The following is a 21,472-nucleotide window of genomic DNA, read 5'->3' as shown; positions in this document are numbered from 1 at the left end:
TTACAAAGTGAATAAACCTGTGTAACCCAGATGAAGAAAAGGAACATTACTAGCCACCTAGTGCCCCCCACTCCTTGTTATTATCTTCCACAGGGAACCACTTTCCTGAATTCTATCCCCATAGGTTAGTGTGTCTGTTTACATAACTTGATATAAATGGAATCATACGATATGTCCTCTTTCAAAATTGGTTTCTTTTATTCAAATATTAAGTTTTTTGAGATTCATTCGTGTTGTTGTGTAGCAATAGTTTGTTCTTTTCAATGTTGTTTAATCCACTCTAGCACTGTGGGCATTTGGGATGCTCCAGTTTGAGGCTATTACAATTAATGCTGCTGTGAGCATTCTCATACAGGCTTTCCCATATATGTATCCACGGACAGAATTGCTCAGTCATGGGGTATGTGTGCGCTCAGCTTCAGGGCTCGCACACTGTCTTAGACAGTTCAGGCTGCTGTAACAAAGTACCACAGACAACAGACATTTACTTCTCAGTTCTGGAGGCTGGGAAGTCCAAGATCAAGGTGCCAGCAGATTTGATTCCTGGTGGAAGTCCACTTCCTGGTTTGTAGACGTCTGCCTTCTTGCTGTGTCCTTACATGGCCTTTCCTCATGGAGAGAGATATTTCTGGATTCCTTTTCTAATTAGGGCACTAATCGCATCATGAGGGCCCCACCCTCAGACCTCCTCTAAATCTAATAACCTCCCAAAGACCCCACCTCCAAATACTATCACACTGGGGGTAGGGCTTTAATATATGCATTTGGGGGTCACAAACATTCAGGCTGTAATGCATACTTTTGACTCCTGCTTTGGAGTCACCTGTGATACCCACAATCATTTGGGGGTACAAGAGTGCACCAGGATTGTTGCTGGGTGTCCTTCCAAGCCGCTGATGACTATTCTGCAAGTTTGTGCAAGGTAGGCAATGAAAATACCTCTCAACTCTCATCTGCCAAACGTGATTTTAAGGCACAGTGATGGTAAGATGTGTCCTGATTCTGAAATATTAAAATGGGGGTGGGGCGGGGAATAGGTGCATCTTAGAATTGCTGAAATAAGATATATTACCAGGACCAAAGACCAAGCCCTGGGGGCTCTGACAGTTACAGGTGGAAGAGAGGATGGAGAGCCAGCAAAAGAGGCTGAAGGTGAGCCTCTGTGATAGGATAGGATAGCCTCTTTGTGAAGGTGTGCCAGTGTGATAGGGGGACAGCCAGAAGAGTGCATGTCTGAGAGACCTGGAGAAGAGTTTGAAAAAGAAGGGAATGGTCAGCGGTGTCATGGGGGTTGATAGGCTGATAAGGACAGAGAGGAAATCTCTAAATCTGTTGAAATGGAGGTCGTGGTGTCTTTGTTAGAAGATGTTTCAATGAACTGGGGGAACAAAATCCCCATTAAACTGGGCAGAAAGAGACTTGGAAATAAGTCAACAGAGATATGGAGTATAAACAGGATATGTGTTTTTATAGGGTGAAAAGAAATGGGGTGACAAAAGCAGAATGGGCTTAAGGAAGGGCTCTGATTTTTTTCAAAGTCGTATTTGTAGATGAATTTGCGTGATTCAATAGTGAAGGAGAAATGAATGGTACAGAAGATAGTTGCAGGAGGGAAGTTCTTCATGGAGGTTACGAGCTTGGGAGTAGGAAGCAAGGGAGAAGAGGCGGGCATCAATTAAGTTGGTGGCTTGATATGGTGGCAGGAAGGTGGGGGAACTTCTGTCAGACCCCCAATATTCAGGTCAAAGATCTGCCAGGTTCTGGGAGTTAAATTCGCCCTCCCTAAAATGGGCACATGTTTGGCAGCCCAAGTGGACTGTTCACTCCTCTTACCTTCGAGTACCCACCAACCCCTGGCCTGTAAGTGAGGGTAAAGGGTTAACCACGAGGTTAAAGAAAGGTCGGCGAGGTAGCAGGACGCATGAACTCTATCTAGGCCACCTCTGAGCCTGCCAGTTCTCACCAACCTCTCACCTTCTCATCCAGACCCTCCCTCTCTCCTCCCACTCCACCAGGTGGAAGAGGGAGAACTGGAGCCGGAGTCTCGGGACGCGCGCCCGTCCCCGTCGCGCCTGCGCATTCGTCCCTCGTCTCTCTGGCCCGGGAGAACCTGCAAGTGGCTCGTTCTCCGTCGCTCGCTCTCGGGCGCGCGCGCCCGGGCAGCGCCTGCGCAGAAGGACGAGGAAACTGGTTCCCCGTGCGGCCCCAGCGCCTGCGCGCTGCGGGCTCCGGGCCTCCAGGCCTGAGGGAGAGGAGCCGGGAAGATGGCGGCTGTGGTGGAAAATGTAGTGAAGCTGTGAGTGGCCGTTTCGATCTCTCCTAGGCCGGGAGGTCTTGTAAGGGACCTGGGAGCAGGGGGCGGTATGGGAAGGGACGAGGCGGAGAGAAGGACGTGCCCGGGAAGGCATTATTGCGACTCCTAGTGGGGAGGGCAACAGGAGACTCCAGAGAAGACGTTGCGCTTCTTTGGAAACTTGTGGAGGCCCTAAGGGTGGCCCACGGGAGCCCCTAACGGGCAGCCTTCCTGTGGGGCTATGCGGTCTGGGCGCTGCCTTCATGCTGAGGGGTTCCAGAGTATGGCGCCCTTGTTGCGTACGAGAGACGGTCCCGGGTTCGCTCCCGAGACGCCTCAGTCCGGGGGAGCCGGGCAGAGGGCGGACCCGGGAGTGGCCCGGCCGCCGACCCCTTCTCATCGGCTGCACGCAACCGGCCCAGGAGGAGCAGGCTCGGCAGCCCTGGCGCTGTTAAGCACTCTGGGCTGTTTTATTCTAAACAGCCCCGTGATGTTCCGGGTGGCGGAGGGGCGGCGGGTGGTCCTTGAGTATCAGGTACCCGAGACCAAAAATATTCTTGGGAAGAATTTGTTGAGGAGCAGATACAGAGGGAAAGAACTTCAGGGAATAGGGCCTTTGCGCCGCCCAATCCCAGCCATCCAAAAGCGGGCATTGGACGGACGCGGTCCAGGCCGCCTTGCCGCCCAGAGGGGCATCTAGGCCGGCCGTCTTTGCTCTGCAATACTCTTGGGCTAGGCAGATTTCGAGCAAGGTTAAAGTTAATGGTTGTTGGGTAGATGGAGAATGGCCTGTTAGCTGTGAGTTAAAGATGCCTTGGGACTTGATGTAACCCAGCCTCCTCCCTGCAGAAGAATCTGAATGAATTTTGCAATGAGTTCATGCCCCCCGTGGGCGAATACAGCAAGCTCCTTTGATGGGTAAGTTTGGCTGGCTGCAGAGGTAGGAAAATTGAGAGCTGTCTGGGTGTCTAGTTTTGGATTTTGACTGAATGACAAGGTAAAGGTTTGGGAACTCTTCTAAAGGACTCACAGCTTCTCATCTGTCTTTGTGGTGGGCTGAGCCCCACTCTTCCCAAGAGCCCTTTTTAAGGGTACATTTGCTTCTCTCCCTCCCCCTGCCTGGAGCCTTTTCTTTGAGAATGCTTTCCCACTTCCATTAAGCTAAGTGCCTTCTCCTTCTCCTCTTGTGGGTTGTTTTTTTTTTTAACTTGCTTTCAGCTCCATCCTGCTGCCTCTTTCAGCCACCCCTCCTCCCAATGCTATTATCTTTCTCTCTGATCTGCCCACTCCAGTTTCCCCAGCTCTCTCTTCAAGCTGACATTTCCCTCAATTTACGAATGATGCTGTTGATCCTTATATAGTTATCCTTCCTGACTCACATGTTCTTTCTTTGTTTCCCTACATTTCTCTTTGTTGACTCCCCCTGTCCCATTGTAAGGGGAGGTTTTACACAGGTTTCATGCTTCTCGAAAAAGAATCAAAGCTTCTACCTTGGAAACCTTACTGTACTGGGGGAATGTCAAACTAGCCTAGATTTAAGAGTTATACGTAATGAGATTCTATATGTTGGAAGATCTTCATCTGGGAAATAGGGGTAGCAACCCTTCTGTGTGATGTTAGAAATGAGGGTTTGGCCATTTAAGTAGAGCATGACTTCTTATTTCTCTTTAAAGAACTGTAGAGATCATGAGGGTCACCAGCCACTGGTTCCTGAATACCAGTAATGAGAAACCAACTTTCTCCTCCTCAGTTCTAGCTGTAGAGAGCTGTGGACCACAGTTAATACATTTCCCTACAGAACTTGCCCTTTAAGAAGGGACTTGCCGGCTTCCTGTACCATATTCTCATCCTGGAAAGAGGTGCTTTTCTGGCGCTTCTCTTGACCATGGTGTGCCTAGTCTTCTGACAGCTGAGGCTATACATCGAGGTCAGGACTACTAGCTCATCTTTTCTGACTTGCATCTTGTTCTGGGAGAAGAATTTCCCTGTTTATAAATTTTCTGTCCCTCCCAAATGTGGTGTCAGAATTGAAACGATCTTTAAGGGGTCTTACTAGGGCAAAATAATGGTATAAAATAGCTATGGTTGCTGACTGGTTTTGAAGTCCTCTGAGTTAGGTAACGAGATCTGGAGAATGACGTTACCTTGAAATTTCTTGAAATAGGAGCCTTAGATTCTTAAGAGATCTCTCTCATTCTCTCTTGCTCTGTCCTCGTCAGATCCTCTCTTCCTCCAACTGGTGTTTCATTCTCAGCTCTCTTACTCACGAGACAGTTTGCCCCACCTTCCGAAATCCCACTTAACTCACAAGAGCTCTGACAGAACATCTCTCATGCATCCCCCCCCCAGCTGTTTCCAGCTTCCTTGTTCTGACTTTGCAGCTCTCAGCCTGTCTAGCCCTTCCTTCCATTTGACTCACAGTGTCAGTGTCAATTCCCATCAGTGGAAACAAAGGAGCTGCTGCACTCAGCCTTGTTTATCCAGTTTTCCTCTGTTTAGTGAGGACATGGCTGCCTCCTAAAGGCGAGCAAATATGAACCTGTTCCCTTCGCTCTACTCTCCAATACAGGATTCATGCCTACCTCAAATTACAGTCATTACGGCGCGTTGAATCAAGCCAGGCTGTCTTGTGGTGTCACAAGATGTGTGTGCAGTGCGTGTCTTTTTCAGCTGCTGGGAATGTGCTAAGCTGTGCCTAAGTGGTCTATTGTGGCTGCCCAGTGAAAGCCCCCCTCAGATTCCAGAGAAGGGTTTGTTGCTGTAGCTTGAGTTATGGACATAAACAACAGAAGACCTCGGTTCAGCTTCTTTTGCTAGGAGTCTCCCTCTTGTAGAATATGTCAGAGCTTATCTAGTTCAGCCTCCCCAATCAATAGCATAGGAACCTGAGGTCCATGTAGGTTGATTAAATGTCCACATTTATGTGGTGACTTGCAGCCAAGCCAGGTCTTTTTACTCCTTAGTCAAGCTGCTTCAGACACCATCGTGGGTACTGAGGATATTGTGGGAAAGAAATCATCTCTGCCCTCATTTTGTTTATTTTGAGATTGATTGGATATATAAATGTGAATATAGTTAAAGTTCCCATACTAAAGTACTTGTTAAACCCTGAAGCATGAGAACAAGATTGGTTCTATATACATGCTTCTTAATTTATTTACTTTTATTTTTGGCTGCATTGGATCTTCGTTGCTGTGCGTGGGCTTTCTCTAGTTGTGGTGAGCCGGGGCTACTCTTTGTTGCAGTGTGCAGGCTTCTCATTGCGGTGGCTTCTCTTGTTGCAGAGCACGGGCTCTAGGCACGCGGGCTTCAGTAGTTGTGGCTCGCGGGCTCTAGAGCGCAGGCTTAGTAGTTGTGGCGCACAGGCTTAGTTGCTCTGCGGCATGTGGGATCTTCCCGGACCAGGGATCAAACCTGTGTCCCCTGCATTGGCCGGTGGATTCTTAACCACTGCACCACCAGGGAAGCCCATACATGCTTCTTAGAACCAGATAACTCCTGGCACTGTGCAGTTTTGCAGCTTTTTAAAGCACTTTAAAAAATCAGATTTCAAATTGAATCTTCTGAGTCCAAGAAGTTTCTTTCCTCAAAAATTTGATGGTGTGAGAATGGAGAAGGGCCTAGGATAGGCCTTTGAGCAAACAGGTTTTGTGTCAGTGTAATGGTACTCAGTGGAAAGTAGGCTCCGAGAGTGTTCAAGTATTTTCTGATGTTTTCCATTTATTGTAAAATTAGTATATAGAATTAGTTGGCTAAACACCTAGTTTAAAGTTCAGAAGGTATAAAATGGCACATAGGAGAAAGTCCCCTAGTCACCTGGTTTTTCTCCTTGGAGGCCTACAGTTTCTTTTCCACCAATTGGCTACATAAATGGTGGCATCCTGTAGCACTGCTCAGCCCTGTACCTTTTTTTTTCTAGTTATCTTGGAGATTGTTTAATGTTAGTACACGAAGAGTTTCCTTCTTTTTTTTTTTTTTTATGGCCAAGTAGAATTTCATCGTATAGATAGTTTGTATAGATAGAGGTAGTATAGAGTTTGCTAAATATAGTTTCATAAGTCTCCCAGACCTTTTTGAATTCTTTTCTCATTTGTAAAAAGGAGCTAACCTCTGCTTCTCAGAACCCTGAGGGTTAAGAGAAATAGCATCTTGGCTAGCACAGGGTTATACTCTTGAGAGGCACGGAATGAACATTATTTTCTTCCCCTCTTTGTGGGTTAGACTAAGGTCCGATTAGACACAAGATGAAATCCTGTGTTCCTGACGGTAATTTATTTGTAAAGTACCTTTCCTCATAATGACTTAGTGAGGGGGCTTGGTGTCCCATGAGGCAGAAATGGTAGCAAATAAAAGCAGAGTGACACTCTCCAAGTCCCTTGAGCCTTCTAGAGAAGCAGATGGCCAGTGAAAGGGATAGCTCAGCACCAGCCCAACACACACACACACACCTGATCTTTGTCTTTCCTGCAGCCTTGGGGAGCAGTATTACAAAGATGCAATGGAGCAGTGCCACAATTACAACGCCCGCCTCTGTGCTGAGCGCAGCGTGCGCCTGCCTTTCTTGGACTCACAGACCGGAGTAGCACAGAGCAACTGTTATATCTGGATGGAAAAGCGACACCGGGGTCCAGGTGAGGGTCCACTCAGGAGCACAAGGAGGAAGAAGCTTCCTCATCTTAGGTGGTGAGCCAGCTGAAAGGGTTTTCCTTACTGCTTTCCTCCCGTGGAGATTATAGTCTTCCCATGATTAGAAGCCCAGAGAGGATGAAGCATCTTTGTTTTCTGCAGGCTGCACTGCTGAAGCTCTTGTTGGGCTTCTGGAGAGCTATGTGTTAGCCAAGGCCTCTGAGCTGACATCTGTTTCTCTTATCCGCACCCCGTCCCCAGGCCCTCACTGTCCGTATTCCTCCCTTGCTCTAGAACTCAGTCAGGGCCTACTCATGCAGAAAGTGTTTGGTATTATTTTCTAGGGTTAGGTCTTGACTTCACTCTCTTTTTCCCTTCCACAGGATTGGCCTCTGGGCAGCTGTACTCCTACCCTGCCCGGCGCTGGCGGAAAAAGCGGCGAGCCCACCCTCCTGAGGATCCAAGACTTTCTTTCCCAACTATTAAACCAGGTAAAGCACACTCCTCCCTGAGCAGGGGCATAGCCTGCTGTGTAGTAGGAGGCCTGCCAATCACCTGTTACGTACCAGGCCCAATGCTAGATCCTAAAGATACTAAAATGAATGAGATGTGATTCCTTCTGTAAAGAACTCAGTCGAATAGAAGAGACAGGTAAACAGATAAGTTATGGTGCCAAGTGAACCACGGTGTCTTGGTTCCTGGGCAGCCAGAGACCAGAAGACAGTGACTGGCTAGTGGCTGATCGAGCACTGTATACACCTGGAGAGGTCTGCTTTCAGCCCTTCTGAGCCTCGCCTCCTCCTGGCCTTGCCTGCAGACACAGACCAGACCCTGAAGAAGGAGGGGCTGATCTCTCAGGACGGCAGTAGTTTAGAGGCTCTGTTGCGCACCGACCCGCTGGAGAAGCGAGGCGCCCCGGATCCCCGAGTTGATGATGACAGCCTGGGCGAGTTTCCTGTGACGAACAGTCGAGCACGGAAGGTACAAGATTAACACTGTGGTTAAGGGAACTTTGATGGAAATCAGTCTCCTCTTCATCAGAGGCCACCCAGTAATCAGAATAGAAGTAGAAGCTGAGGGGCTGGAGGCAGCCACCTGGAGTTCTGTTCTGCTCCATTCCGTAATGAGAACTTCATTGTTACCTTCCAGTCTTTGCTGCTCCTTTCCTTCTAACTACATACAGACTCTCGTTCATCTTCTGTTGCCACCAAAGTTTTTTGGTGCCTGGGGTTACATGGGTGATGCAGACCTGGTCTCTGCCAACAAGGAAGATAAAACTGTACATAAAAATAATAAGAGCTAAAAATATGCCAGGCACTGTGCTAAGTGCTTTCCATCGTCTTCTCCAGTCTCTACAACCTTATGAAATAGGTATTGTTGCCCGTTTCACATATAGGGAGGCTGCAGCAGATCAGTGAAAAAAAAAACTTCCCACCAGGCCACCCAAGTAAGCAGGAAGGCTTTAATTTAAATCTGGGAAGTGAGGTGTCGGAAGGGAACCACCACTAACATGCACCTAAGGTGGCAGATCAGAGGCAGGAGAGGCCACAGCTACTTGGGGTATCAGGGAAAGTTTTATGAAAACGTGGGGTTTGATTTAGCCACTTGGAGATGATGGGAAAGGCATTCCAGGCTAGGGGAGCAACATGAAGAGAGGCGCAGAGGAAGGAGAGCCCAAAGCACTGAAAGAACAGCAGCGAGGAGTGAGGCTGGAGCGGAGGGGCCAGGTCACAGAGGAGGTTCTGGGCGGCCTTGGCCAGTCCCATCATGGGGGAGCTTTTGGATGTTCCTTATTTCTGCCCATCCTAATCTTCCTGTCCACTCAGCGGATCCTAGAACCGGACGACTTCCTGGATGACCTCGATGATGAGGACTATGAAGAAGACACTCCCAAGCGTCGGGGCAAGGGGAAGTCCAAGGTGAGGGGCCAAGTGCTGCCTGCAGCCTGGGGGCTCAGGTAGCCTGCAGAGGCCCACTGTTTTATTGCTTGTTGTTGCCATTTTCCCTCTTGAGTGAGATGAGCAGCCAGCTTCTGGGAGAGTCTTTAAGGGCTTTTTTTTGCTCTTCTTCACAGGGTAAAGGTGTGGGCAGTGCCCGTAAGAAGCTGGACGCTTCCATCCTGGAGGATCGAGATAAACCCTATGCCTGTGACAGTGAGTGCCTCACGAGTGGGTGGGTAGTCCTTGCCTTGGACCCAGCTCCTCAGGATATGAGAGGAGGGAAGGTTGTGTTCTTGTTCAAAGTGGTAAAACAAGCCTGGACTCTTGTCCTGCCTGCTGACTGGTTCCCTCTGAGATCCCTGAGAGGCCCTGGCCTCCGCTACACGGTGGGTGAGCCCTGCATGCTCTGGGGGAGATTGCCGTCCTCGGGGTGGGGGTACCCGTGAGGGGCACACACAGCAGGCAGGGTTGGCCTCAAATAGGTGGCATCCAGGTCTGCTGGCCCCAATCAAGTCAGGGCCCCAGGAGTCCAACACTGACTTTTTCAATGTCTGTGCTCTCTCCCCCTTTTCTCTCTCTTGCCCACTTCTGTCCCTCCACCCTGGGAGCACCATCACCGCTGGGGTTTCTCTCTCGTTTGCTCCGCTTTCCTGCTGCTGCCGCACCTGTCTCAAGTGTATCAAGGCCTTCTTCTCATGACTTTTCTTTCTGTCTTTCAGATAGTTTCAAACAAAAGCATACCTCGAAAGCGCCCCAGAGAGGTAGCTCTCTCAACTTTTCAGACTTTTGGTTTTCCTATCCCTTTTTCCCTCCTCCCTTGTTCCTGCCTTATCATCTGTGATGCTAGTTGTAAAGTCTCTGGAATGGCATGGGGACAGGAGCAATGGGCCTTCTATGTGCTCCACTCCTCACGGTCCTGGAAGCTGCCTTTACCACTGCTTGTCTCCCACAAAGTTGCTCCTAGGGCTGCTCGGGCCCACTGCATGGGGTGGCTTCAGAAGCATTATAAGGAACCCGTTACAAACAGATCCCTCTGCTCCCCCTTCCCCAAAACAGACACATAGTGGTGAGCTAACGTTCCCCACCATCCTGCCACCCCCTCCTCCCATCCCTTCCCTGTTCCTTTCCTACTGCCCCCTGCTCTTCTTGGTATCACTGCTCAAAACTGCGAGATGCCTCATGGGGATCTGCTTTCCTTGCTGGTTGGGGGGTGGGGGGGTTGGGCAGGGCACTGATGTGGGAGTGTCTTTGAGTTTCTTTGGGAGACAGCTATCCCAGCAGACTCAGTTGGTAGGTTATCCCCAAGAGATCCACCCCCTAGCTCCTTTATTTGGGCAGAGATGGGCTATGTTATATATGGAGTAGCGTAAGCCTCCTTCATTTACTGAGAGGTAAAAAAGTTTGGAGTCTCTGCTACCTTTCCTCCTTCCTGCCATATTGCAAGACTATAGAAATTTCCTCTCCCTCCTGACCTGGAGCTCCCCAGACTATTCCCAGGGCAGGCGGTGATGGGGCAAGGGCTCAGCCTCCCAGACAGCCTACGTGGAGGAGTAGAGGTGGCCATGGGCTGGAGTTTAGTAGGGAGAAGAGCCATGGAAGCTGGAGAGCCCCAGGCCTAATGTTCTTGGCCACGGGAAGGCGGCTGTCACTAAAGGCCTGTCCCTGAGCAGAGCTGATGGGGGTGATTACCTCTGCCTCAGGTGGAGCCCACAGCTTAGAGGGGCAGGGATGTGGCACTCTGGGATCCTGACGCCTTTCTCTGCAATCTTCTCCGCGCTTAGTTTGTGGAAAACGTTACAAGAACCGACCAGGCCTCAGTTACCACTATGCCCACTCCCACTTGGCTGAGGAGGAGGGCGAGGACAAAGAAGACTCGCAGCCACCCACCCCAGTTTCCCAGAGGTCCGAGGAGCAGAAATGTAAGCTGCTGTCAGAGGCGGGGCAAACAGGCATTGGCCTGGTTATGAAAAGCCCTCCCTGCAGGGTTGTTGAGAGACCCAGAGGCCCACATGGGTATCATGAAAGTTCTTCCCTTTCTCCCTGTAGCCAAGAAGGGTCCCGATGGATTGGCCCTGCCCAACAACTACTGTGACTTCTGCCTGGGGGACTCCAAGATCAACAAGAAGACAGGACAGCCCGAGGAGCTGGTGTCCTGTTCTGACTGTGGCCGCTCAGGTACCTCCAACCCAGGGCCAGGGCAGCCCTAGCCGGCACCCAGTCCCCGAGGGGCTCGTGGCTTGCCAGCATCCAGCGGCTGTCACAGTCACCCAGGTCACCTCGCTTCTCCCCGACCTCCGGCTGCCTGTTTCACTCGCTCCCCCCACAGGGCATCCGTCCTGCCTCCAGTTCACCCCCGTGATGATGGCAGCCGTGAAGACCTACCGCTGGCAGTGCATCGAGTGCAAGTGCTGCAACATCTGTGGCACCTCCGAGAACGATGTGCGTGTGTCGTCCCGTCCCGTCCCGCCCCCGCCCCCAGCGCACTTCTGCTCAGCTCTCACTGTACTTTCCACCCGTGGGAACTTTGATTTGTTGGGCAGGTGTTCACTGCGTACCGACTTGGTGTCAGACACTGTTTTAGGCAATAAGCACGCTAAAGACAAACAGGGTCCCTGCTTTCATGGGGTTTACGTTCTTGCGGGAACAAGCAATAAGCAAGGAAGTGGGTGACGTTTTTATGCTATTCCATGAAGAAAGTGAAAGCAGTAATGTGGCAGAGAGCAACTGGATAACTGATTCAGATAGAGAGGCCTTTTCTGAGGAGGTGGTGTCGGTGTTGAGGTTTGGATGATACAAAGGAAACAGTTCAAGAAGATTTGGAGAGAGAGTATTCCCAGGAAAGAGTAGCCAGCAAAAAGGCCTAAAGGTGGACGCACTGGGTGGATTGAGGCCCCTGTGGCCGGCTGGAGCCCTCCTGCAATGGGAGAGCAAGTAAAAGATGAGGCTGGAAGGCAGGTGCCATCAGCTTTGAGAGTGTAATCAGGAGTGATGTGGTTTGTCTTACATCTTAAAAAGGTAACTTTGGCTGCTCTGTGGAGAACAGATTGGGAGGGAACAACGTGGAGGCCATGAGATCCGTTAGGCGGCTGGTGGCGTCCAGGTGGGATGACAGCAGTGACTCTGCCTGGGTGGAAGTGGACAGCAGTGATTTTCTGTCTAGAGGGTCCCATGTCTGCTCTCACTGCCATCTATCCTGCCCCTCCTGGAATCAGCAGCCGTGTCTGCAGAAGCCCTCCTTCCTACCTGTCCTCAGCAGCCCAACTGAGGCCCGTTAGTCATTCACCTCCCCCTCCCTCTTCCATCTTGCCTTCTCTAGGACCAGCTGCTCTTCTGTGATGACTGCGATCGTGGCTACCACATGTATTGTCTCACCCCATCTATGTCTGAGCCTCCTGAAGGTAGGTTTCCCTGATCTCTTACTCAGAACAAGTATTTTATTAGTAACTTGGAAAATCGCCTGTACGGTTAAGTGAGTTCTCGTATCAGTGATACATTCTTTCAGATTAGGGAGTAGGCACATTGCCTTCACTCAGTTCAGAGTGCTTTCCTAGCATTGCAACTTTGAGGCTTTAATGTTTGTACATTATCACCAGGTAACATTTACAAACACAGAAAATCGACAGCCTGAGAGAAAACAGATGCTGAGCAGAGAATAATTACCAGAAGGAGAGATTTGTTTTCCTCCAACAAGTCTAAGAAACTCAGTTCGTAGTTTGTCTGACGCGAGACTAGTTTTAGCACTCCATTCTCGACAGATGTGAGCGTTTGTTTCTGCCAGTGTGGGGGAGGGAGTTGAACCTGGAGCCTGAGTGGGTCACTCTGGCCCTCCAGCAGTGCTTAACGATGCTTCAGGTTTATGGAAGGTCTTCGACAAAATCAGTGGTGACACCAAAAAGTGGCTGCCTCGCCGCAAGTCCTCTTGCAGCCAGGTGTCTGTGCCGAAGCCGCTCCTTTATGGAAATTCAGAAGCTTACTCAGGAGGACACAAATGCCTAGTAGCTGTTACTGTGACAAAGGATGTGGGCCAGCATTACAGGCAAGAGAAGGTAGCTCACTGTGATGTGGGCTGACTTGTAGTGTAGGTCAGACTGCTGTCACCCCCTAGAGAAGGAGGCCACTAACAAAGTCTGAGGGTCCTGCCGCAGCTGCAGGGGAGCACTCAGCTTTTTCATCTGTCATCCCGCGTTTGTAAGTTTCTTCTGTCATGCCATGTTTGAGGAGAAGTAGTGTGCTTTTGGGTTTTTAACCATTAAATACCAGTTCACAGGCGCAATTCTACATTAACTGTAGAAAGGCTTTCCTAATGACGTGCTGTCAGACACTGAGGTAGTGGAGGGTTGCAGGCAGCTCACGGGGGGGTGCCCCGTAGAACCATCAGATGGTCTAGGCTCTAGGTCAGGGGTTTGCAAGCTATGACCCTCTGGCCAAACCTAGCTGCAGCTAGTATATATAGCTCACAAGCTAAAAATGACTTTTACATTTTTAAAGAGAGTTTTTTTTTTAAAAAAAGATATGGCTGAGACTGTATGTGGCTCACAAAGCCTCAAGTAGTTAACGCTCTCCGGCTACTTACAGAAAAGCTTATCAACTGCTGCGTATTTACCTTTGGGTCAGAAAGGATCTTACCTTTTTGAGAGTCACATATCTCTGAAGAGCTGATAAAAGCTGTGGATTCTTTCCCCCAGGATAATGTTCAAATACACATATGTACAATTATGCTTATAACTTCAAGGCATAAAGGGCTAATTTTCTTTCTCAAAAAAAAAAGCATAGAAGAATCCAGCCATAGCAAGTATTAATAAACAAGGTATGAGCTAGTTATATTTCTCATAAGGGACATTATTTCCTGTTTTTCTATGAAACCAGACTTGGGTCACAACAAGCTGGGTCATCACAGTTGGCCCCCTTTCCTCTGATTGGGTCCTCAGCCCCTCTCAGGCACCTAGTGACGGTGGGGAGCCCTTCTCATCTTTCCGTGGTCTTCACAGAAAGCTGTCTTATGTGGAATCAATATTGGTTTCTCTAGAGCCTCTATTCATGATCTTGATTCTAACCTTTGGGGCCATGAGAATGAAGTCTGGTTCTTCTGTAATCACAAGTTTAAAGCCTTTTAAAGCTTTAAAAAAGTTATATCTACCCAGGTCCTCTTTAGTGATTCTGATTTAATAGGCCAAGAGGGCCTGGGCATCTGTATTCTGAAATAGGCCTCTAGGCGATTATTTCTTATGTCTCCATTGAGAATTATTTTTCATGATATTTGAAGACCTAGAGTTCCTCCCTGCTCAGGATAACTGTGAAACTTTGCTACTGCAGAACATCTCCCATCCTGCCCGTAGCCAATCCTGCTACTGGAGGTGAGGTATGGGGAGTAGAAGAACAGCAGGTGAGGATTGTGCGGGGCCCCTCCTAACCCCTTATGCTTCTCTGCAGGAAGTTGGAGCTGCCACTTGTGTCTGGACCTGCTGAAGGAGAAAGCTTCCATCTACCAGAATCAGAACTCCTCTTGATGTGGCCACCCCCGATCCCCCATACATCTAGGGCTGTTTCTCTCCTGTGTTTCATACCCACCTTCCCTTCCTAATCTCTTTCACAAGTCCAGAGAACCTCGGGGAGGTCGTGCCAACCTGCCTTTGGCAGCAGCAAGCTGAGGTGGCAGCTCTGACCGCCTCTGGCCCCAGGCCCTCAGGGAGAACGGAGCATCACACTGCCCCAAGGCATACCTGTGGGCCCAGCTTCTCACTGTTCTCCATGAAGTGCATTCACTCTGTCTGCCTTGGGCCCCGGCCCTGGTATTCACAGGGTTCAAACCGTGTCCTCCGAGAAAGAGTGGGAGAGCAGCTCACTTCTCTCAGCTCTGCCTCCACTCTGGTCCCCAGGGTTTTCCCTTCCCCTGGAGGTGAGCCAGGCTGGGGCCTCTGCCAGAGCAGCTGGGAGTGAGAACTGAGCAAGCTTGCAAGAAGCTTCCGGTGCCCTCTGTGCTGCTTAGCCTCACAGCCTCCTTCCCCCAGACTGGCTCTCTGCGGCTCTCTGTTCCTGCTACCCAGGATCCTTTGCCTGAGCCAGGATGCTCTTGGTCACCCTCCTGGCTCTGTCCCATTCCCACCACTGCACCACAGGGGGAGGAGCAGCTTCACCTGATTGTTCCTTGTGCTTGCCTGGCTCACTGTCACAGGCCCTGGTCTCTAGTGACTGAAGCATTCCCCACCCTTGTTATTTCCTGTCTTCTGCCTCCCCTCCTTATTCCCTTTGGTTTTGTGGGAAGAGGGGAAGCATTAGGGGGCCAGGCCAGCAGCTTGGGGGCCACAGGGAGATATTGGACAATGTGCCTGTTTTTTAACTCGATGAAAAAGCCTACCTCCGAAATCCCCTTTTAGTTCTTCCTGGACCTGGGCATTCAGCTCCTGCCCTTAACTGAATTGGGAGCCTCTGCCTCCTGCTCTGTGTATCCTGGCTCCTGGGTGGTGGGGAAGCCACATAGACATCCCTTTCTTCCCTGGCACACTCGCTAGCAGCTGGTAAGGTCTTCGCACCCTGATTCTTCAGTTTTCTGCCTGGTGACACATTAAGTAGTGGGGCAGGGACAGTCCATGCCAGGACACCCTGGAGTGTCCTTCCCCTTGGCTGTGGGAAGGCCCTAATTCACTGTCACTTTGGAGTTGAGGTGTCTTTTTTTTTTTTTTTTTTTCTTTCTTTCTTTAGTTCCTGTATACTAAGCATTAGTACAAATAAACATTTTTACACAGAGCCCTCTGCTGGATTGTTTATCTCCAAAGTCCCTTTCCTGGTTAAGGCCACTTCATCCTAAATCTTTCTTCCTTAGGGCAGTGTTTTGCGGTACGCGGGCCTCACTGTGGTGGTGGTGACTCTCAACCACTGTGCCCCCAGGGAAGCCCAGGACAGTGGCTTTTAAATGTTTTGAAGCATAGCTTTTACACCAAATTAAAATTTTTGCTTAAGCTCAATAGATTAAGTTGATATAAAATTGGGTATTTGTTTAATTTCTTATGTAAATTAGATTATAACAATTTTTTATAAAGAACAATGAAGTTTTGATTAATACAAAATTTGGGTTAAAAAATAACTTTAAAATCCTGTTTATTTCTGTATTTTTGTTGGTTTGGAGGAAATTCTGCTGGATTTGTATATGCAAGTGGTGACAGGTTTGTAACAGCTGACCTGGCGATTTCAGATACTTAAAAATAGGTCCAGAAGCTTGATTATAATGACAGGAAAATTAATGACATCACAGTGAAACACATGAAACCTTTTTGCACGAGTAATGAACATGAGCAGAGAGATACCTCAGCCTTGCTTGCCTGACGTACTTTCATTGTATGCAGTGTGCATGAACTCAGCCCATAGCGCAGCGCTGCAGCCTTCCTCCAGGCATATATACGTGCACAAAAATGAGTTTCCTTTTCCTGCAGCCGTTTTAAAGATTTGAATCAGTTATGAACCCCCTGAAGTATCTTTAAGGTTTTCTGAGACAGTCTGAAAGCCACTGTTTCCTACTGAAAGGTGTGGCCTGGGCCCTTGTGTTCAGTTAAGTAAGCAGGGCGCTCTAGTTTGGGAACTGTGTTAGGGACAGCACAGCCCCCATCCTCATGCCTTTACATGGAAGTAGGCCTGGAGCAGAGGGAGGAAAGCAAGGAAATGATCCTTGGTGGTTCAGTGGTCTAAGGTGAGAACAGATAAAAGAAAAATTTAAGAAATGAGGATGCTGGTGGCAACACTAACAGGCATAAGTGAGGAAATTTGGGAAGTTTGCAGGCGGTGGACTATGGATGGCATACAGAAGGATGGAAGAGGGGTCAGGGTTGGGATGGGAAGGGAAGCCTGTGAGAAAGCAGACTCATCTGTGGCCCCAGCCTTCCAATCAGAGCTGTAAAGGGAGAGGAAAGGAGGCCAGATCTGAATGGGGAGCACTAGACCCCAGGTTAGAAAGTCTATATTTGATTGCAAAGAACTGAAGGCTACCAAGGAAGGGAATAATATTAATAAATCTTGGGGCTTCCCTGGTGGCGCAGTGGTTGAGAGTCCGCCTGCCGATGCAGGGGACACGGGTTCGTGCCCTGGTCCGGGAAGATCCCACATGCCGCGGAGCGGCTGGGCCCGTGAGCCATGGCCGCTGAGCCTGCGCGTCCGGAGCCTGTGCTCCGCAACGGGAGGAAAAAAGAAAAGAAAAGAAAAAAAAACTAAAATTAGTCTTTGGGACTTCCCTAGCAGTCCAGTGGTTAGGACTCCACGCTTCCAATGCCGGGGCACGGGTTCAATCCTTGGTTGGGGAACTAAGATCCCGCATGCTGCGTGGCATGGCCAAAAAAGAAAATTAGCCTTTTCTCACCCTAAACCAGAACTGGCCCCAAGCAAGTAGTTTATTGTAGCTGGGCTGATAGACGTGAGGCCCATGCTGTCCATGGTAACATGTTTTGCGTAGCTTAAAACCTTCCATTTTTTAAAAAAACACTCAATGAGAGGTATTAGACCTGTTTGGCAGGTGAGGAAGCTGCCTAGGGTCACGGCTAGGAAGACCTCCGGCGTTCACGCAGCCCAGAGTCCCGTCAGGCCCCGAGGGCCGGGACGCCTGAGGCTGACGGCGCCTCCAGGACTCCCGCCGCGTCCGGGATCCGCCTCGCCGTCCCTTAGCACTGGAAGCTCCGTCCCCCGGGGGACCCGGCGACCCGCCACTTTCGCGATGCCCAATGAGACTTAGCCAGGGGCGGGACGGACGCCACCGAAGGCCAATCTAACTGGGCCGGGGCGGGGCTGAGGCGGTGGGAGCTGAACTGCGGACCGCGGTCTTCCCTGTCGGGAGAGGGCCAGGCGCGGGCGGCGCGCTCGGGGCCCTGCTGTGCGCGCGCGCCCGCCACCCGCGCAGCCCCTCTGTCCGCTCCGCGCGTCCCTCCCCTGCTCTCCCGTAACCGCCGGGATAGGGGCTCGGGAGCCGGGCCGGGGCCGGGGCGGGAGCCGCGGGACGAGCGCCTGAGGTGGGTGCGGAGCGGGAGGCGGGGAGGCGGGGAGGCCTGGAGGCCCGGCGGGCGGATAACTGGGTCCGCCCTGCCGACGGACCCCGGGTCACCGTGGGGAGAGGCCGGCCGGGTTGCGGAGCCCGACTCCCGGCCTGCCTGGGTCCCGGACGCTCGTCCCCGCGCCGTGGTACCCCTCCCAGGCCACGACCCTCCCGGCTGAGGACACCCCGCCCCTCTCGCTGCCCGCGGCCTCCTAACCCCTCTGGCCCTTCGTCGCCTGTGCACCTGCCCTTTCGGCCTTGTGCTCCTACTCCCCCTCCAGGCAGGACCCTGGCCCAGCCTTACCTGCTCAGGACCCAGCACCAAATTAGACTTGCTCCTTCAGCCCCCAATCCGTCCCTCTTTGTCGTCTGTACACCTGTCACCTCAATTCTGTTCATTCACTCCACCACCCTGCCCCGAACATCTTCATCTACATCCAGCCTAGGCCATCATCCCCCCTCCCCCTCCCCCTCTCGGGGATTCCTCCCGCCAGCTCTGATTATCCCTACACCTGCCCCACTCAGCCCCAGGCCCCCTGTCCTCGCCGGTCCACTCTCCTTTGTTGCCTCTGCAGCTGTCCCCTCGGCTCTATTCATCCTTCTCCCCCAAACCCCAGCCCAGACTCCCTTCTCCCTCTGACCAGGGGACCACTTCCTCTGGGCTCTGTTCTGTCATTTCTCCCCATCAGTGCCCGGCCCACTGCTCACTCAGCCTGGCCATTTCCCTTCCTTTCAGCCCAGCCCTCTCACCTCCTGCTCAGGGTACCCTCACCCTCTTCCAGCTGGTCCAGTCTTCCCTGGCCTCTCCCCCACACCAGCCTATCTCCCAGCCTCATATATCTCTTTTCTTACTGACCTCCTCTCCCAACACGAGTGGCCTCCACTGTTGCCCCCGCTCGCCGTTTCCTCCCAACACAGGTGCTGTGGAGACACCATGGAGCTGTGCAGCAAGAAGAAGCTTCACGCCCTGTCCCTGGCCGAGAAGATCCAGGTGCTGGAACTCCTGGATGAGTCCAAGATGTCCCAGTCGGAGGTGGCCCGGCGCTTCCAGGTCTCCCAGCCCCAGATCTCCCGCATCTGCAAGAATAAGGAGAAGCTGCTGGCGGACTGGTGCAGTGGCACGGCCAACCGGGAGCGCAAGCGCAAGCGGGAGTCCAAGTACAGCGGGATCGATGAGGCTCTGCTCTGCTGGTACCACATTGCCCAGGCCAAGGCCTGGGAGGTGACGGGGCCCATGCTGCTCCACAAAGCCAAGGAGCTGGCCGACATCATGGGCCAGGACTTTGTGCCCAGCATTGGCTGGCTGGTCCGCTGGAAACGCCGAAACAACGTGGGCTTCGGGGCCCGCCACGTAGTGGTGTCCCCGTTCACCCCTGAGCTGCCTCCCCCAGCTCCCACGCCCCAGGCCCAGCTGCCTCTTTCTCTTAAAGATTTCTCCCCAGAGGACATTTTTGGGTGTGCTGAAGTGCCCTTGCTATATCGGGCAGTGCCCGGCAGAGCGGGTGTGTGTGATCGGGTACAGGTGCTGCTGTGTGCCAACAGCAGGGGCACAGAGAAACGGCGGGTGTTGGTCAGTGGGCTCCAGGCTGCCCCAAGATGCTTCTTTGGGGTCAGCAGTGAGGCCCTGCCCGCCTCCTACCACCCTGACCTGGCCATCCCCTGGTCAGAATGGTTGGCACAATTTGATCGGGACATGGGGCGGCAGGGCCGACAGGTAGCCTTGCTGCTGGCTGCCCGAGTGGTGGAGGAGTTGGCAGGCCTGCCCGGGCTCGGCCACGTGAAGCTCTTGCCTCTGTCCGCTGCTAGCACCACGCCTTCCCTGCCCAGCTCCGTGGTCCAGGCCTTTAAGGCCCATTACCGGCGCCGTCTGTTGGGCAAGCTGGCTGCCGTCCAGAGCGAGAGGGCTGGCACATCGCTAGCTGAGGCCGGGGCAGGCATCACAGTGCTGGATGCTCTACACATGGCAGCGGCGGCCTGGGCCAAGGTGCCTCTCCAGCTCATCGTGAGCAGCTTTGTTCAGGAAGGGCTGGCTCCAGGCAAAACGGCCCTGGCCCCGCACAAAGCCTCGGAGATGCCACCCGTCCCCGGTGGGCTGAGCCTCGAGGAGTTTTCCCGCTTTGTGGACCTGGAGGGTGAGGAGCCTGTGTCTGGAGTGTGCAAAGAGGAGGTGGGCACCGAAGACCAGGGTGGGGGCGGAGAGGACGTCTTGGAGCCCCTGCCCACCAAAGCCGATGCCCTCCGGGCTCTGGGCACGTTGAGGAGGTGGATTGAGTGCAAGGGCACCGGCCCTGAGCTCTTTGCAAATTTCTACGCCTGTGAGGAGGAGGTGGAGCGACTCTGCTGCCTGTGAAGGGCCCTTCCAGCCGGAGCCCCTCCTCTCCTGTTTCCCATGGAAACGCCCTCGCTCAGAAGGCAGATTGGGGGCTGGTCTCTTTCCCGTGGAAATGGAGCTTTTGTGAAAAGCGTTGAAGGGAGACAAGTTGGGAGACTAAGTCTAAGCTCTGAGCGAAAGTTCTCCAAGCCCTGAGAAGAGGGTCTAATGATGGGGTGTCAGGGAGTGAAGCTAGGCTGCATGGTTTCTGAACCGCTGTGGAGTCAGGGACTTGGGAAGATGGAATTCGGGCTTTACAGACAGACCGATCCCTTGAATTCTGTGTTAAAAACAGTTCTGCTTCTGGAAATAAAGTTTTTAATCAGAAAAGAGGCCAGGGTGTTATTTTCACGGGAGAAGGGTGAAAACGTTCACCTCAGATTTTTAAATTGATTGCTGAGGGTCGCTGCCACGCGCCTATCGAGCTGTGTGCGGATGACCAGTAGTGAGCCTCTCCTGGCAGGAGGGACTCCCAGGACGTGAGGACTCCTCATGGGCAAACAGGCAGATCCCAAGTATTGCCCAGGACATTCTGCTGCTCTGATTTCTCTCTCAGATTGCCATGGTAGGGGTGGTGTCTGAGAAAGAAGGGGACAAGCTAGGGACATTCTAGGGGAACAGAAAGGAGCCAGGGGAATTCCTTGGTGGTCCAGTGGTTAGGACTCTGCACTCTCACTGCTGAGAGGGCGAGGGTTGGGTTTGCTCCCTGGTCACGGAACTAAGATCCTGCAAGCCGAGTGGCCAAAAAAAAGGAGGCAGGATTTGGAATAGCCATTCATTTTTTCTTTTCATTCATGTGATCATTTCACGACATCTCTTCACCAAGGCCTCCTGCGTGACAAGGTTGCGAAGATGGTGTCCCCGCCAGGCAAGACCTTGCAGACAGTGACAGTGGAGTGTGATTAAGGGTCGTCATAAAGGCGTGTGCACAGTGCTGTGGCCCTGGGGAGCCTCGGGAGGAGGTGAGCTTTGAGCTACAGCAGAAGGACAGACAGACAGAGGAGTGGGAAGGATAGTCCTGGCAAAAGGGCGGCAGGCGAGGAGGCAGCCGTCCCGAGAGAGCACGGGGAGGCCCAGAGAGCTGGAGGCACCTGTAGCCCCCCACGCCTGGTGGTGGGGCGCCCCCAAGGGTTTCATTCATGGTGGGGACAGGTCATTTGTGAGGTTCTAGAGCACTGAGATGTGGAGGGTGGGTCAAAGACGTGAGACCTAGAGGCAGAGAAACTCCCACT

The 21,472-nt window shown here is 52.0% G+C and overlaps 2 protein-coding genes across 7 annotated transcripts; both read left to right on the top strand.

The window, feature by feature from the left end:
• Positions 1-2,169: 2,169 nt before the first annotated feature.
• Positions 2,170-15,603, top strand: DPF2 (double PHD fingers 2). 6 transcript variants are annotated; one of them, XM_022591496.3, is made up of 13 exons: positions 2,190-2,296; positions 3,143-3,211; positions 6,764-6,924; positions 7,303-7,410; positions 7,737-7,900; positions 8,746-8,838; positions 8,994-9,072; positions 9,579-9,620; positions 10,641-10,778; positions 10,906-11,034; positions 11,186-11,298; positions 12,176-12,257; positions 14,290-15,603. In XM_022591496.3, the coding sequence occupies exons 2-13, from the start codon at positions 3,153-3,155 to the stop codon at positions 14,364-14,366; spliced, it is 1,245 nt and encodes a 414-aa protein (XP_022447204.1). In that variant the 5' UTR covers positions 2,190-2,296; positions 3,143-3,152; the 3' UTR covers positions 14,367-15,603. The 6 variants fall into 6 exon arrangements, with proteins under 6 accessions (XP_022447205.1, XP_022447208.1, XP_022447204.1 ...); XM_089914531.1 differs by having other exon boundaries at positions 2,204-2,296; positions 3,129-3,211; XM_089914530.1 differs by having other exon boundaries at positions 2,211-2,296; positions 3,071-3,211.
• A 111-nt stretch (positions 15,604-15,714) lies between these two features.
• On the top strand, positions 15,715-20,766 carry TIGD3 (tigger transposable element derived 3). Its single transcript, XM_089914529.1, has one exon. The coding sequence runs from the start codon at positions 18,804-18,806 to the stop codon at positions 20,217-20,219; it is 1,416 nt and encodes a 471-aa protein (XP_089770655.1). The 5' UTR covers positions 15,715-18,803; the 3' UTR covers positions 20,220-20,766.
• Positions 20,767-21,472: the final 706 nt, after the last annotated feature.

Source organism: Delphinapterus leucas, chromosome 7 (genome assembly GCF_059928025.1).
Source record: "Delphinapterus leucas isolate spDelLeu-1000000601 "Yukka" chromosome 7, BTC_Dleu_Yukka2, whole genome shotgun sequence".
NCBI lineage: Eukaryota > Metazoa > Chordata > Mammalia > Artiodactyla > Monodontidae > Delphinapterus > Delphinapterus leucas.
The sequence above is the reverse complement of the archived record's forward strand: the minus strand, read 5'-3'. Positions and strand labels throughout refer to the sequence as shown.